Below are 15,518 nucleotides of genomic sequence, written 5' to 3'. Positions count from 1 at the left end.
CTTGAACAAGAAAGGATCATCCCACAGATAGAACTTGGCATCATGAAGAAATTTCTTCTTTTGGTGATAAGTTAAATCCGATGGTAGCTCTCCTGCAGCAAGAAAATTGGCTATATCTGCAAACCAGGGATGTGTAACAGTTACCTTGAAGAGTTGTTCGTTTGGGAACGACTCATTGATCACTCCACCTTCAGTTTTTTCTTCCAGCTCCAGGCGTGACAAGTGATCTGCTATCTGATTTTCACAACCTTTCTTGTCGTTGACTTCAAAGTCGAATTCTTGAAGTAGGAGTATCCATCGTATCAACCTGGGCTTTGCATCCTTTTTGGCAAACAAGTAACGAAGAGCTGCATGATCAGTAAAAACAGTTACCTTGGTGCCAATGAGATATGTTCTGAACTTATCGAATGCAAACACCACGGCTAGCATCTCTTTCTCAGTAGTTGTGTAATTCTGTTGGGCTGCATTAAGTGTACGACTTGCATAGTAGATAGCCTTGAACATCTTATCTCGCCTTTGTCCCAATGCTGCTCCCACAGCATAGTCGCTGGCATCGCACATGAGCTCAAAGGGCTCCTTCCAGTCAGGCACTATCATGATGGGTGCAAAAATCGGTGCTGTCTTGATCCTGTTAAACGCCTGCAAACAATCATCGTCAAAAATAAATGTAGAATCTTTCTCTAACAAATTACATAAAGGTCTAGTAATTTTAGAGAAATCTTTAATATAACGACGATAGAACCCGGCATGTCCCAAGAAACTTCTGATCCCTTTCACATTCTTCGGCGGTGGGAGATTTTCAATTGCCACAACCTTGGCTCTGTCCACTTCTATTCCTTTAGCCGAAATCTTATGCCCAAGCACAATACCTTCTGGGACCATGAAGTGACCTTTTTCCCAATTCAGCACTAAATTCTTCTCTCGACATCTCTGCAAAACAAGCGTCAAATTCTGCAAACAATGATAAAATGATGAACCAAAGACAGATATATCATCCATGAAAACCTCCATTATTTCCTCGACCATGTCAGAAAATATGGCCATCATACACCTCTGAAAAGTAGCAGGTGCATTGCAAAGACCAAATGGCATTCTCCTGAAAGTGAATGTACCGTAGGGACAAGTGAAGGTAGTCTTCTCTTGATCCTCTGGTGCTATGACAATTTGATTGTAACCTGAATAACCATCTAGAAAGCAATAATAATGATAACCACCTACTCTATCAAGCATCTGGTCAATAAAGGGAAGAGGGAAGTGATCTTTCCTAGTCGCATCATTCAATTTCCTGTAGTCTATACACACTCGCCAACCAGTCACTGGACGAGTTGAAATTAATTCATTATTCTCATTTCTCACCACAGTTATACCTCCCTTCTTAGGCACTACTTGTACTGGTGAAACCCAAGAACTGTCAGATATAGCATAAATAACACCAGCATTTAACAATTTTAATACCTCAGCTTTCACAACCTCCTTCATAGCTGGATTAAGCCTCCTCTGATGATCAACATAGGGGGAATAAGCATCCTGAATCAAGATTTTATGCATACAAACAGTAGGGCTAATCCCCTTTATATCAGAAATTGTCCATCCCAAAGCAGATTTAAATTCTCGCAACACCCTCAACAACCTATCTTTTTCATCAATAGTAAGAGCAGAAGATATAATTACCGGATAAGATGAACTCTCATCTAGGAATGCATAGCACAAGTGACTCGGTAAGTCCTTCAATTCAGGGGACGCTTTTGGTACCTCTTTTCTTGCGTCTTCAAGTAACTCTTCATGCTGAGCATCAATCTTTACTTTAGGCAATGTATTGAGAGCAAGTAACTCCTCTCGCACATTCCAGTCCTCTTCATCCACTGTAGAAGCTGATTCCAACAAGCATCTCTCTAAAGAGTCTTTCGTCATCCTACCTGCACCAACATGAGATACACATGAATCAATTATATCAATACTATTGCAAGTACTTACCTCATTTGGTCCTTTGATGGTGTTGTAGATGTTGAATATGACTTCCTCTCCACCTACTCTCAATGTGAGCTCGCCCTTGTGCACATCAATCAAAGCTTTTCCGGTGGCCAAGAATGGCCTTCCAAAGATAAGTGGTGTCTCCCGGTCTTCTTCCATGTCTACAATGACAAAATCAGCAGGGAATATGAACTTGTCTACCTTTACCAGCACATCCTCCACTATCCCACGTGGATATGTAAGTGATCTGTCCGCTAGCTGCAGAGTAATAGTGCTAGGTTTCACCTCGCCAAGCTCCAAGGTCCTGTAAATAGAAAAAGGCATTAAATTAATACTGGCACCTAAATCACACAAAGCTCTATTTACTCTAGAACCACCAATAACACAAGGAATAGTAAAACTCCCTGGATCTTTGAGTTTTTGCGGTAGTTTCCTTTGGAGTATGGCATTACACTCTTCGGTTAGCTTCACGGTTTCAAATTCTTGAAGTTTCCTCTTCTTGGACATCACATCCTTGATGAACTTAGCATAATTGGGCATTTGCTCCAATGCATCGGCAAATGGGATGTTGATGTGTATTTTCTTAAAGATTTCCAAGAACTTCGCAAACTGATCATCCAGCCCTTTCTTCTTGAGCCTCTGTGGATATGGAAGATTCACCATTGGCAGAGGTTGCTGTTCAAGCACTTTCTTGGGTTCCTCCACTTTCTCTTCTCTAACACTTACACCCTTTCCATCATCTTCCTCAACAAGAGTCTCTAGACTTTCTTCAGCAGGTTCTGGAATTCCAATTTTCTTGCCACTCCTCAATGTGACAGCTTTGCATTGCTCTCTAGTATTCACCTCCGTATTGCTGGGAAACTGTCCTCTGTTCTGATCTTTTAAAGCATTGGCTAGTTGCCCAATCTGTGTTTCCAATGATTTCATCGTCGCACCCATATTTCCCATGTGTGTTTCCATGTTATCCAGACGAGACTCGGTTCTAGCCATTCTTTTCCCAGACTCAGTCACAAACGTCCCAACCAGATCCTCAAAAGATGGCTTTCCTTCACCCTGTTGTGTGTTGAATCCCGGTGGTGGAGTTAACACATTCTTGTTGTTTGCATAGGAGAAATTCTCGTGATTCCTCAAACCTGGATGATATGTATTAGGGGGAGGATTACTTCGATAACCTCCATAGCCACGATTGTTATTGATATACTGAGCTTCCTCCACAACTGGCTCTTCCTCAGCAGTCACCGATGCTACATCAGACGTAGATTGGCCTGGCTTGTTCATCGCTGCAATCTGTGCTGTCAGTGCCGAAACCTGTGCAGTAAGTGATGTGATCGGGTCTACGGCATACAACCCAGCAGGTTTCCTTGATCCAGATCTCTCACTCGGCCACTGATAACTGTTAATGGTCATCTGCTCAAGCAGTTCATAAGCCTCATCAGGTGTTTTAGAAAAAATAGTACCTCCGGCGGCTGCATCCACGTTCCCTCTAGTTGGCCCATCTAAACCATTGTAAAATAACTCGATTTGTACCCAATCTGCATATCCATGATTCGGACACTTCCTGAGTAGTTCTTTGTACCGCTCCCAAGCTTCATATAACACTTCGAATTCCCTCTGCCTGAAATTGGTGATCTCTATTTTCAGCTGGGCAGACTTGGCAGGAAGAAAGTACTTTGACAGGAATTTTGTAAACAAATCCGCCCATGTAGTAATACTTCCCAAAGGTAGAGATTGGAGCCAACTCCTTGCTTGATCCCTAAGAGAAAACGGAAACAAGCGCAATCGAATAATTTCATCAGAAACACCGTTAATTTTTACCGTGTCCGTGATCTCTAGAAAAGTTCTGAGGTGAAGATGAGGATCTGCAGTGACTGCTCCTCCAAATTGGTTCTGTTGAACCATGTTAATGAGTGCAGGCTTTAGCTCGAAGTTGTTAGCAGCTATGGTTCCGCGAGCTATTCCAGAGTAGTGAGCGTTAATGACAGGACGAAAATGTTCTCGGATTGGCACCTCTCTCGGGAGTTCATTTTGATTTTCTCTGTTTTCAGCCATTGCTTTAATTTCCTCTCTCCTTGCCTTCCTTAATCTCCTGGCAGTTCTTTCGATTTCCGGGTAAAAAATCAGCAAGTCGGGATTTTGATATTTTCGCATGCACGGCAAAACAGAGAAGATTATAAATTAACAAGATAAATAAATAAAATAAACTCTAAATTAAAGTCAAGTCTAATTAGTAACGATATTAATATGCAATTAAATAGTTTACTCCCCGGCAACGGCGCCAAAAACTTGTTGCGTATTTTCACTACCGCNGTTAATGACAGGGCGAAAGTGTTCTCGGATTGGCACCTCTCTCGGGAGTTCATTTTGATTTTCTCTGTTTTCAGCCATTGCTTTAATTTCCTCTTTCCTTGCCTTCCTTAATCTCCTGGCAGTTCTTTCGATTTCCGGGTCAAAAATCAGCAAGTCGGGATTTTGATATTTTCGCATGCACTGCAAAACAGAGAAGATTATAAATTAACAAGATAAATAAATAAAATAAACTCTAAATTAAAGTCAAGTCTAATTAGTAACGATATTAATATGCAATTAAATAGTTTACTCCCCGGCAACGGCGCCAAAAACTTGTTGCGTATTTTCGCTACCGCAAGTATACGGTGTCAAGTTTTAGTACTGGTTTGAGTACAGATATCGATCCCACGAAGAGTAATTGTTTAAAATTGAATATTAAGTACCATAATTGACATAGATTACTTTATTTAGACAAATCGAATGATTGGTTTATAATCAATTCAAATAAAATAACAAATCCTGTAATTCTAGCACATAATAGAAATTCACTGAGTAAATAAATCTAGAGATATGATTTCGTCTGGTTTCCCCTATGCTAAATTAAAATCAACTAACNAAGTCTAATTAGTAACGATATTAATATGCAATTAAATAGTTTACTCCCCGGCAACGGCGCCAAAAACTTGTTGCGTATTTTCACTACCGCAAGTATACGGTGTCAAGTTTTAGTACTGGTTTGAGTACAGATATCCATCACACGAAGAGTAATTGTTTAAAATTGAATATTAAGTACCATAATTGACATAGCTTACTTTATTTAGACAAATCGAATGATTGGTTTATAATCAAATCAAATAAAATAACAAATCCTGTAATTCTAGCACGTAATATAAATTCACTGAGTAAATAAATCTAGAGATATGATTTCGTCTGGTTTCCCCTATGCTAAATTAAAATCAACTAACATATTATTAAATTGCATCGTGTTTACTAACCAAGAACTTGCAATTTTGCTATTCCCTTGTTCAAGTGTTAAATAGAATTGTATTACCTATTACCGATTTTAATATGTCTATTCAAAATCAAGTAACACGTAATAAATGCACCCAAAGTTCTCTTATGGAATCGTCAGAATTATACGTCTCTTGCACGTTATAAATATCTAACGATGCAATTTCCCCTGTCCTAATTTCGATCACCTCTTTCGAGTGTTAGATCTCAATTATTAGTTAAGTCGAATTATGGCCAGTAATTCAACAGCATTAATGACAAGAAATCACAAATAAACACGATGAATTAATTAGATGAAAAGTCAAAGTGTAAATAACATAGGTTCAACCAAAACTACATCTATCTCTAGAAAATAAAATTAGTTCATACTCGAATTTAAATCAATACAAAACCTGTTTATAATCATTAAAAACGTAAAAGTAAGAAACCGAGTTAAGAACGTGTTGGCGAGAGATGGAAGAGCGGTTCCGTGTCCGGATTCAACGTCTTCTATCTCTGTTCTTCGTGTTCTGTGCTCTGACTTTTTTTCTCTCCTTTTTTCGAGTGATATGATGGCTGCCCTTGAATATTTTCGGCCCCCTTCCTAAAGTCCACGAGAACCCTACTTGAGTTTGACTGTCGCGCCGCGCGCATATGCGCGATACGCCTCTTTTCCTAGACGCCATTTTAGCTCGTTTTCACGCACATGTTCTAGATTCCTGCAATCACACAAAAAAAAACAACAAAAGCGCGTAATTCCGCCCAAAAAGACTAACAATATATATGAAGTATAAGAATAATTTAAGTGCATAAAATGCACTTATCAACACTTATAGATGATTTGGATAGGTTTAACAGCTATCCGTGGGGTAGAGTAGCCTTTCGTGATGAGGTCCGATGTTTGAAGAAGGACCTTTTAGGGCGATATAATTACCTCACCGAGACACAGGGTCGGAAAGAAGTTGATGGCAACTTCCTTGTCGGTGGTTTTGTGCTGCCTCTGCAGGTATATTATTTTTTGAATGTTAAAAGTGAATTGTTATATTTATTTCTACTAATAACATTGTTTGAAATTTATGTTACAGATCCTCGCTTATGAATATTATCCGAGCGTGGCACAAAAGTTTGCAAAGAGAAGAGATGTGCACGGTTTGATGTTGCCCAGGATGTTTCAGTGGGTGACTAACAAGTGGCAGTCAAACCGTGCCCCAACTGCTGTTGATGTCGCAGCAGCCTTTGGTGACTGTGCTATAGATGTAAGTAATATGAATTGATTTGATATAATAACTGTGGACTTAATTTTTAATTAATCTGATACGTTAATAATTTAATGTAGGATTGTCTTGGATGTTTGACTCCTACTCCTGAGGAGCTCATTTCACCGTATTATACGACCACGGTTTTTGTTGATTCTGCGCCCGATGCGGTCACCACTCAGGTACTCGAGCTCTGGAGGCAGGGTCAGACAGTCATATGTAGCGAGCACCATCTGGAGTCTCCCTCAGTCTAGCACACGCCCTATGCACATTCATCTCCGGATATTTCCGGCACCCGTTCTGATGATGTCATTAGATCCAGGTCTAGCACCAGTGCTTCCATGCGTACGGGTCCTAGAGTCCACATTGGACTCAATCCTTCCCGCCGCCCATCACCCTTGGAGCATCGTTTCGAGAGGCGATTGACGGAATTGGAGGATACCGTTACGTCTATGCGTCTTCAGACAACATGATTTATTGAGACCAGGGCGTGTATCAGGAATATAAATCGTGCTATCGATGACTTGAAAGCGAGTATGAATCTTGGTCTCGATGAGTTGAGATCGAGTTTGACTGTGCAGATTAGATCTGGTTTTGCTGAGATGAGGTCTCACATGTCAGTGCATCAGGAGAGAGATTATAGCATAGTCTATAGCAGAGGGCAGAAGAGAAAATCATCCGATGCTGATTTTGGTAAGTTAATTTTATTAATAATATTTATGTTTACTTAATAGATTAATGTATTAAAATTGTCATTCTAATTTTAATTTGTTTGATGTATGATGTTAGGTGTGGATGATAATATCGCTAGAGAAATTGGCAGTAGTAGCCAAGCACCGCAACAACCGAGATTTGAGCCTAGGCTTCCGGTCATAACAGAGGAATCTTCTGAAGGCGAGTATATTACTCATTGTACTTTTTGATTATATATTTATGTATAGTATATTACTCAATAAAAAATTAGTTTTAGATATCGAGATAACTCGTGATGCGGCTATGGCAGTTGGCAAGGCGAGCACGTCGAAAGGTTAGTTCACGACATTTTATCTATTCCTATCAGCATTAAAGTTGCTATAATTATCAATTTACGCAGCTAACCGTCTGTTTGGGGCATTTATAGATGACGGTTTGAGGCCACTTGCGGAGAGCGTGACTTTGAAGGTAAACATCTCGATGGCACGAGTTAGGGCTTCGATGCTCGTGCGTTCGCCAAGTAAGATTAAAGGCTTTTACGACGAATACGAGAAGACGTTCTACGGGCCCATGGCGATCGCGAACTCGCGTGTCACTGGCCGTGTAAGCATTTACAACTCCTGTATATTAGCATTCATATTTATCTTTAAACTTTGAAAACCTATTCTTTTGTCGAATGCAGCACATGGACGAAGCTCTTCGGGGATTGCTTGAGATGCAGATCCAACATCCTGAAGTGATGTCCCCGGATGTGTTGTTGATGGGTGGGCATTTCTACATTTCGATGTCGGCATTGGCTGAAGATCAAGACAAATTTGTCAACGCAAATCTGGTGGGGATAGTGAAAGGTATTGATCCAGAATGGCCCTGCCTCTCGTGGGAAAAGGTACGAAGAATTCTCATCCCTGTCCACAGAGATGGGCATTAGTTTTTGTTAAAACTCGTGACAGGGGTGAATAAGTGCAGTATATTTGACTTGTAGCAGAGACACGACCCCAACGTCAAAGCTCTGAATGAGGACATAGAGCCTATACTTATAAACGCTGCTCGTCTGCTATCCATTGTTGGGAACAACCCACACTCTGAGAGGGCATGGTACATAAAGCTACATGATGAATTTAGAGCGAAGATTAAACAGTAAGTTGCCATATTTCTATTTAAAAAATAATAATAACTTCATTATTCTTTTTATTATTTGTAAGTAAATAATAACTTCTTTTTTAATTTTCTTTTTTGACAGTGAAGATTCAGGAGCGTTTGTGTTAGCGGTTGCTGGATACTCTTTGTCGAGGAAGAGTGAGCAAGTAGTACTAACTTTAGATGATAGAATAGTAACTGAGTTTAGATATTTTTTAGCTTGTAATATGTTCGATAATGATTGGACATTTTTATAATGTATTGGACAATTATATGTAATTATTGCACATTGTTTTTGTTCTATTTGTGGTATTTGGGTCGACAAAAAAAAAACCAAAATTTTTTTTTTGGTCGACCCTTGTTGATATTTGGGTCGACCATGGTACTTTTGGGTCGACCAAAAAAATTTTTGGTTTTTTTTTTGTTCGAACCATGTTATTATTTTTTGGTTGACCCTCCTTGTTATTATTTTTTGGTCGACCAAACCCAAAAACACTATGGTCGACCCTCGCTGCGCTTTGGGTCGACCAATGCGCTTTTGCGTCGGCCCATGTTCATATCTGGGTCGACCCATGTTCATATCTATGTCGACCCATGTTGCTTTGGGGTTTTGGGGTTTAGGGTTTAGGGTTTTTTGTGAATCACGAAATCAGAGTTCATAATCATGTTATATGTTTTAACATGTGAATAACAATATCACAATTATGTTACATTTTAAAAAAATATGAATCTTTATTTTAGTGACATATTATACGAATCATAATTTCACAATCAGCGTTATGTTACATTTTAAAAAATATGAATTGTTATTTCACAAACATGTTATATGTTTTAACATGTGAATCACGATATCAGAGTTATGTTACATTTTAAAAAATATAAATCGTAATTTCACATTCATGTTATATGTTTTAACATGTGAATAACAATATAACAATTATGTTACATTTTAAAAAAATATGAATCTTTATTTCAGTGACATATTATATGATAATTTCACAATCAGCGTTATGTTACATTTTAAAAAATATGAATTGTTATTTCACAAACATGTTATATATTTTAACATGTGAATCACGAAATCAGAGTTTACATTTTAAAAAATATAAATCGAAATTTCACATTCATGTTATATGTTTTAACATGTGAATAACAATATCACAATTATGTTATATTTTAAAAAATATGAATCGTTATTTCACAATCACGAAATCAGAATTATGTTACATATGAATCACATAACCACAATTTACAATTATTTTACATTTTTTCGACAATTTTAAATCTCAATTTTACAATAAAAAAGTATGCACGTACTAGAAATTTGGGTTTGGACCGACCTTTGGGCTGGAAGTTTTGGATCGCCCCAAAACAAAAATTTATGTTAACTTTTGGTCGACCATTCACAAGCTTGCATGGGTCGACCCACAAGCAAGCAAGGGTCGACCAAAACTCCAGCCTTTGGTCGACCCTCAAAAAAAAATGGTCGACCAGGTCGACCAAAACTTTCGAGCCTTTGGATCGACGCATGGTCATTTTGGGTCTACCCAAATTTCCAGACTATGCTTTTATCTTTTGCTGAATTCACCGATTGAAGGAATTCTTTTTTCTTTTCATCTGCCATCTCTCTTCTCTAAGAAAGGAGGCAACACAAATGGAAAATTAATGTTGCGTGGCCATTCATTTTCTTCCGGAACAGGGTAAACAGTCTCTGAGTAAGCCATGCACCATGACATTGTAGAATATTACTCTGAACACAGATCATATATATCAATCTTCGCTAACCAACTGGCTGCAATGGCATGAGCACATGGAATTATATCAATATCAAAAACTCGACATGTGTATCTTTTTTATTCCACGTCCACTATGGCCGAATGTCCACGGCTCCTAACATCAAACTACAGACGTCCTAATTCAAAAACTTGCATTCCTTGGGCATCAGTGAATCGGCTACGAAGAATCCCCTCGATGGTAGGGATCAGATTAGTGTTACTTGCAATAGATGCGTGGCGATATCGGGCAAACCAAGATGAGGCCAGTTTCTGCAAAGAATCTAAGAGTGCAATGATTGGCTGCTTCCTTTCTTCAAGTAATCTAGCATTGATCGACTCAACCCCGTTTGTCTTCGTAACATCGTAACGGGTCTTTGGACAATATGCTCGAGTCCATCTATCAAGTGAATCTCTCTCGTCCAAAAATTGCGCTGCCTCAGGATATCTATTCTTAAATTCATTGTATGCATTATTAAACTCGAAAGGCTTATAAATTTTTGCAATGTGCAAAAACATTTCGGTTGCACCCTTCTTTTTGCATATAGTTTTAATGTTTTGGGATAAATGTCACGTACAATGACCATGATGCGCATTTCTATATACAGTAGAAACCGCATTAATGATTCCTTGATGTCTGTATGAAATTATTACCAATTCATCCTCGTCTGGTAATACTTCTAACAACTTTGTCAAAAACCAACTCCACGAAGAAGTACACTCGACATCTACGATTCTCCACGCCAAAGGATATTGGTGATAATTTCCATCTTGTGCCGATGCCACCAGTAAAACACATTATACTTGCCCTTCAACCACGTACCATCAATTGATACAACTTTCCGCATACTTCGATATCCTCTTACGCATGCACCAAAGGCAAGAAACATATACTTGAATCTATTTAACTCGTTGACAAATATATCTGTTATGCTTCCTCGATTCATCTGCTCAACCATGTGCAAATAACAATTCAATAAAGTAAAACTCTTCGTAGGATCGCCTTTCAACATATTGTCTGCTAGTTCTTTCCCTTTCCAAGCCTTGTAGTATGATATATCAACATTCATACTATTGCGCATCATCGCCATCACCGCTTTTGGTACAATTGGCACTGGATGACCTTGGAAATTATCCACCAACATATCACGAACAACAGCAGAACTTGCTCCACGGATTCTTTTTCGTCTCCCTGTCAAACCACATGTGTGTGTATTGCAATATGTCCGAACAGAAAATGCATGTGAATCATTCCTAATCTTTGAGGTCCAGATTCTCCACTTACAATCAGACACTACACATTTTACGGCGTACACTTTTTGGCTACTTTTAACCGTATCAAATTCAAAGCAAGCTTCCAAACTTATTCTAATTAGCTCTTTTTTCACTGCTTCTCGGTTTGGAAATTCTTGACCAACAAACAAGTTTGAACCATCCGTGAATGAAAATGTGTCATTATCAATATTCACATCCGCAACCAAATTTGCGTCAGCACTTGCAACCACATTTGCCTCGACCTCGTTTGCGTCATTACGTGCTTCATCATATAACTCATCTGTATTACTACGATCCACATGCATGGCATCCACGTTATGTGTTTCGTCGAAAAAGTCAGTGCTGTTATCACCATCCACAGAAACAATATTCAAGTGAAAAAAATCATCAAAATGTCTCTGTTCGATAAAATTGCAATTGCTTTCGTGCACATTATCAAAAACAACAACAGAAGCAACACGTTCAATTTCAACTTGAAGCACTGGCCTACTTCTCGGACAACCAAGATACAAATATGCTTTCAAATCATGGTTATTCTCTATGTAAATCGGTTGAATGTTGCACGACAAATCTAGAAGATAACTCATCCTCAAGTTGGCACTATCTTCTAATTTTCCAGCTCTATATAGTTTACTTTTTAAATTTTCAAAATAACAAATATCATCGTCCACTGAAATAGCAACAAACTTTGCATTGGGCCCTGGATTCCATTTATATACCAGCTCCTCATTTTCTCATTTCCCATCGAAATGAACAATAATAACTGTTGGAATATCTACAAAATTCACCAAAACATATGATGATTAGATGAAATATCTACAAAATTCACCAAAACATATAATAATTAGAATGGACAAATTTTATTAAATTATAAAAAAAGACCACACTAGGTCCACCCAAAATTTGTTCGGTCGACCAAGAAGAATTCCGGTCGACCAAATTGAACAAACTTGTTCGAACAAAAGAAAAAAAATTCTTCTTCATCGACAGACTTAATTTTGGTCGATGGCTACACGAAAAAAACAATTAATGGGGTTCAAGGGAAGTGGAGAAAACTTACTATGTTTTTTCTTCGGATACAGATGACTTGGTCTTCAAATACAGAAGAATCGGGCAATAGGAGTAGATCTAGATCTGAAGAATGAGCAACAACAGATTGCCAACTTCTATTTAATGTAATGCAGCAGCCGTTGATGTGGTAGATGAGGTTTTTACATTTGGGCAGCTGGTAACCCAAATTTCTCGGGAAAGAAGAAGAAGTGGGTCGATTGAGAAGAAAGATAAAAAACGAAGAGAACAATTAATTTACTAAGTTGACAGTTCAATTAAGGTTTAATATAATAATCAAGAGTCAACTCCTTCTTTTTTTTAAAAAAAAAATACGAGTCCTTATTTTTTAAATCTTTTATGTATTAATCCTATTTTTTTAATTGCCCCAAAATATTGTGTGAAACTGTGTTGTTCGAGACGTATAGAGATTTTGAAAGAAGAAAAAGGGTAAAAAGGCGAAAAGGTCAAAGAAAATTTGGTGTCTTCACATTAAATGAGAAGAAGCGGTTTTTATCAACACCTGAGCTTTAATAAAATAGTAGAGATAAAATAGTAGAGATAATTAACTAAATATTTCATATAGCTGGTGACATTTGATCCCAATATCGTTAGGGTCTTGGAGTTTCTAAAGAATCCTCAATGATCGACCTGATTTTTGAATCGATGATTCTGGTCTAAGTTAAGTATCGACTCTCATGTCATCTTTTTTTTTTTTTTTTTTTTTTTTTTTTTTTTTTTTTTTTTNAAAATTGGTTTTATACGCGGAATTGAAACTAGAATTTATTAGAATGATCAAGTTATATCAGTGTATAGATCATACTGATCGAGATTAAAGGGATGAACAGAAAGATTTTTGTGAGAATCCCTACTCCTAATTAAAATTAAATCAACAAACGATCAGGATAAAGTAATGTGAACATAAAAAACAAGTAAAAAAAATATTTTTGGATCTACAGAAATTTCAATATGACTTCCACGTAAATAAGACATCCCAAAACTTTCACAAACAACAAGACAACAATATATAGGGATGGCAACGGGTCCAGGTTGGGGCGAATTTGACCAAACCTAGGTCCCGCCCTCGGCTTCCTTTAGAACTGTCCCGCCACGCGAACCCGGCGGATCCAATCTGGGTTGGACCCGTTGGGCCGCCCAAAATATATAATTTTATATTATTCAATTAAAAAAAATTAAAATTAACAAATCATTAAATTTATATGTCCAAATTTATATTAATAATATTCATGACCAAAAAAATATTATCACAAGTTAAAATATATCGACTTGTATTCAACTGATAACAAAAAAATTGTAATGATATATTTTAATATTAAATATATAATAATAAAATAAAATAATTTCAATCCAAAAAATAAACTAAAATTATAGATAATGTATTATTAATTCTTTAGTCTAAAAAATATGATTATATCATTAATAATATAGATACATATATATTTTATATTTTAGATATATGGGCATATTTTGGTTGGGCGAGTTTGACAAAACCCGAGATCCATCCCGGACCCGCTTGTATACTTGTTATGCCAGGTCTAAACGGGCGGGTTTATACGAGTCCATGTTTAGGTCTAACCAATTGTCATCCCTACAACAATATATATTCGAAAATAGAGTCATATCCAACAACACACCTACCTCTAAGAGCGTAAGCGAGTCAAACTACTTGAGTGTAGCTCGGCCAAAGCTCGACAAGAGCTTGATTTCATTCAGCTCGAATCGAATTCGAGTAGCTCGACTCTTCACTCGAGTCGAGCTCGAGGTTCATATATTTCTATTTGAATAGCTCGCGAGCTACTCAATATATATATTTAAGGATATATATGTAAGGATATATAGCTAAGGGTAGTTTTTCAATGAAATAGAATATTTTCAAACCCTAGAATAAAAGAACCTAACAAAAAAAATCAGTGACCAGCCACACAACATCCTTCATTCGTATCCCAAAGGGCCATCCTCTCTGATTTCATCTCTTCCTTGTCAGATTCCGCCTTCACCAGAAGGGCATCGTGCCACCTTGACAATTCCAAGAACCCATCCTCACTGTTGCTCTATTTGGGTGAGAAAATCCTCAACGAGAAACAGATCGTCCAGCTAGCTTCAAAGAGTGAGCAGAAGAACACCATTAACGTCGTCGTGTTGATGGCTTCCGATGTCACAGTCGCTGAGTTCTGCTTGAACTAGTGAGGAACTGATTGAGCTTTTCTAACACAAAAATTTATGACAATTAAATCTCTCTCAGCTGCTCGATAATACCGTAAGGGAATGAGTAAAATTTTACTATATTATAACATGTACAAGTATAGTTTCACAAAGATTGATATATACAAATTTACTTCAAGCGCAATTATTTAGTAAACTTAAATGATAAGAGAATAATTAATAAACTAAATTAAAATTCAAATAAAAAGATAAAACAAAGACAATATAAATAATTTAAACAATAAATAAACTATTGGTAGGATTTTGGTTTACCTACTCCTTAATTATCTCTAATGATTGAACTTTGATTTTCAAGTCACGTGCTTTTAACGGAATGCTCTAGTCTATCAATATATTATTTCAAGTTATATTGAACTAATTCAACAACATGCAATAACCAAGTGTGATTGTATAATTATTTAACAATCACAAGCACATTGACAAATTGTGAAAACTTCTAGATTTCAATTTTTTGTGTATGGTTATTAACATGTACCTAACCTCATGTGTCTATGCAAGTTGTAAATTCATGGATTATGTTACTCTATCGTGATATAAAATCTTCTCACAGTTTCAATCATAACATATAAAATCACTATGAAGTTAATCATACTCCAAAGATATAATAAAACCGATAACATAATCAAGAATGCTCGAAAATAAATTTAATCTTCAAAAAGAAATCATGTCAAACATGTTCTGGGTAAGATCAACTAAATATAAAGAAATAAAATAAAATTAAGTAAAAAGACAAAAAGCCTTCTATGTGGCTCTTGCTCCTTCTTGAGTTCTCCACGTCCAAGTCCTCCTCGGACAGCTGATGATCGTGGCGGCTCTCCCCTTCTGAAATCTAGGTTTTCTCCCTCTT

General features: G+C 37.3%; 2 protein-coding genes across 2 annotated transcripts; both read left to right on the top strand.

Moving 5' to 3' along the window:
• Nucleotides 1-6,061: 6,061 nt before the first annotated feature.
• On the top strand, nt 6,062-6,759 carry LOC140979087 (uncharacterized). The gene is made up of 3 exons (XM_073444438.1): nt 6,062-6,253; nt 6,333-6,503; nt 6,584-6,759. Exons 1-3 carry the CDS (start codon nt 6,062-6,064, stop codon nt 6,755-6,757), a joined length of 537 nt encoding a protein of 178 aa, XP_073300539.1. The 3' UTR covers nt 6,758-6,759.
• A 769-nt stretch (nt 6,760-7,528) lies between these two features.
• Nucleotides 7,529-8,602, top strand: LOC140978746 (uncharacterized). Its single transcript, XM_073443961.1, has 3 exons — nt 7,529-7,799; nt 7,879-8,333; nt 8,437-8,602. The coding sequence occupies exons 1-2, from the start codon at nt 7,677-7,679 to the stop codon at nt 8,122-8,124; spliced, it is 369 nt and encodes a 122-aa protein (XP_073300062.1). The 5' UTR covers nt 7,529-7,676; the 3' UTR covers nt 8,125-8,333; nt 8,437-8,602.
• Nucleotides 8,603-15,518: the final 6,916 nt, after the last annotated feature.

The sequence above is a fragment of the Primulina huaijiensis genome, chromosome 6 (assembly GCF_012295235.1).
Source record: "Primulina huaijiensis isolate GDHJ02 chromosome 6, ASM1229523v2, whole genome shotgun sequence".
Lineage (NCBI taxonomy): Eukaryota > Viridiplantae > Streptophyta > Magnoliopsida > Lamiales > Gesneriaceae > Primulina > Primulina huaijiensis.
This window is presented reverse-complemented; position numbering and strand designations above follow the sequence as displayed.

Bases quoted from the DNA above. Each gene is read 5' to 3' on its own strand.
- LOC140979087 (XM_073444438.1), top strand. From the start codon at position 6,062: ATGCACTTATCAACACTTATAGATGATTTGGATAGGTTTAACAGCTAT. The intron at 6,254-6,332 runs GTATATTATTTT...TTTATGTTACAG, and splicing joins GTTTTGTGCTGCCTCTGCAG to ATCCTCGCTTATGAATATTA. The intron at 6,504-6,583 runs GTAAGTAATATG...AATTTAATGTAG, and splicing joins TTGGTGACTGTGCTATAGAT to GATTGTCTTGGATGTTTGAC.
- LOC140978746 (XM_073443961.1), top strand. From the start codon at position 7,677: ATGGCACGAGTTAGGGCTTCGATGCTCGTGCGTTCGCCAAGTAAGATT. The intron at 7,800-7,878 runs GTAAGCATTTAC...TGTCGAATGCAG, and splicing joins ACTCGCGTGTCACTGGCCGT to CACATGGACGAAGCTCTTCG.